The sequence below is a fragment of the Phalacrocorax carbo genome, chromosome 5 (genome assembly GCF_963921805.1).
Source record: "Phalacrocorax carbo chromosome 5, bPhaCar2.1, whole genome shotgun sequence".
In the NCBI taxonomy this organism is placed as follows: Eukaryota; Metazoa; Chordata; class Aves; order Suliformes; family Phalacrocoracidae; genus Phalacrocorax; species Phalacrocorax carbo.
The window spans coordinates 1,113,961-1,115,555 of record NC_087517.1 but is presented as its reverse complement, the minus strand read 5'-3'; the positions used below and the strand labels follow the sequence as shown (position 1 = coordinate 1,115,555).

Here is a 1,595-nt window from a genome sequence, read left to right as displayed (position 1 = left end):
TAGACATAAAAAACTGGAACAAAACAAACCAAAATTCAAAGTGCTCAGTAATTTCCAGGGAGTTATGTATATTATAAGCACTCTGGAAACAGTCAAAAGCTGCTGCATGCAAGATTTGTTTAGCTTCGGACAACAAAATTAATCAAGATATAAACTTCTTTTTTAATCAACATCAACAGTACATACAACACTTACAAACAAGGAATGTCGGACGGTGTTTACAAACACTATGTGTCCCTTTGGGAGGATTTTGGGGTTTGCAATACTTGTGCCCACCTATTTTACAATTGAGAAAATGTTTGAAGCTTAGATAACTACCAGTCTTTATAAAAGCTAACAGACTACATAGTGTCTGAAATACTATTTATAGAATATAGACATTACTGAAATAGCAAGTGCCTATAACATTGTCACCCTAGAATCGTCATGCTTTCCTGGTTCGGAGAGATCTATTTTTCTTTCTCTTTATACTTTTTTTTTTTTTTTTTGCAAACACGTTTAGCTTTCATTAATGATTTTTTTTAGAATTGTTTTCCATATTTCGTCATAAATAGGCACAGAATAATTTTTAAAAGCCAAACTGCATCTGACAAATTTACAAGCCTTCGCCTTCTTTACTGACATGCCACCCACGGCAACATTTAGGTTTCGGATATATTACAGCTTTCTTTTACAGCAGAAAACTTTAGTCTTTAGGAGGGTGAGACTTGTGGGTCACCTTAACGCTTTGTTTGTCACCGTACGAGTCTTAGCTGCGCACCCGGCGTTGCCAGATATGGTCATCTTTCTAATCAGAAGTCCTTAATAATAAATTCATTTATAAGCTGATAATAAAAAGTTATATACCATGGTATTGTGTAGTCCATGATCTGCATCCTTGATGCCCCAGAGCCAAAATGCCCGTTCACGTTGTGCCCTCGGGAGGTGAGCAACACTGGTTTGGGTGAGGAGCTGGCACCCAGGGGTGCTGCTCTGGGCCCAGCCGAATTCCCCTTCAGACAGGTGAAGTTTCTCTTCAGTTCAGCGGAAGCGCACGGGAAGAGTCTTAAAAAGGTAAAGTGTCCAGAAAAAGTTTGTCGATTATTGCTGGCGGTGGCACCAAATCTTCCAGTTTCAGGTAGAAAATGCGCTGCAGGCCCTGCGTGCAAAGCGTGCGGAGTTCAGGGAGCTTCCCCAAGAGTTTGGACAAATAGTTGGGGCGATTCAGCCCCCCGTTATTGAAAGTCACATGGTCTTTGAGACAATTTACAATCTTGTTTTGAAGTTCTTCCACCCTCTTGGGTTCCTTCAGCCCGTGCCTCTCTGCAAAGGGAGAAGGACGGGGATGTTACAGCTCCGACACGGAGGGGAAGGGGCTGCCCGGCGGCGGGGCCGCGCGGGGAAGAGGGACACTGACCTGTGACCATAGCCAGGGCAGCGATGCAGGAGAAGGCAGAGATATCGATGTTCATGTTTTGCAAGTTGGAGGAAAATTCAACGATGGAATCGATCCACTCCCCAAAGCCGCGGACGCACTGCAACCGGTGCAGGACTACCCCGTTGCAGAAGATAAGCTTGCCCTCCACTGGATTTGACCTGGAAGGGATGCGACAACC

At 43.9% G+C, this 1,595-nt stretch overlaps 1 protein-coding gene across 3 annotated transcripts in view; it reads right to left on the bottom strand.

Moving 5' to 3' along the window:
* Positions 1 to 452: 452 nt before the first annotated feature.
* Positions 453 to 1,595, bottom strand: part of NR4A2 (nuclear receptor subfamily 4 group A member 2) — a 5,240-nt gene continuing 4,097 nt past the window's right edge. For all 3 annotated transcript variants that reach the window (XM_064450919.1, XM_064450920.1, XM_064450921.1), the window contains 2 exons: positions 1,397 to 1,575; positions 453 to 1,302 (listed from right to left, as the gene is read on the bottom strand). In XM_064450919.1, coding sequence (XP_064306989.1) covers positions 1,046 to 1,302; positions 1,397 to 1,575 — 436 coding nt within the window. In that variant the 3' untranslated portion in view covers positions 453 to 1,045. The remainder of the gene's footprint in view (positions 1,303 to 1,396; positions 1,576 to 1,595) is intronic.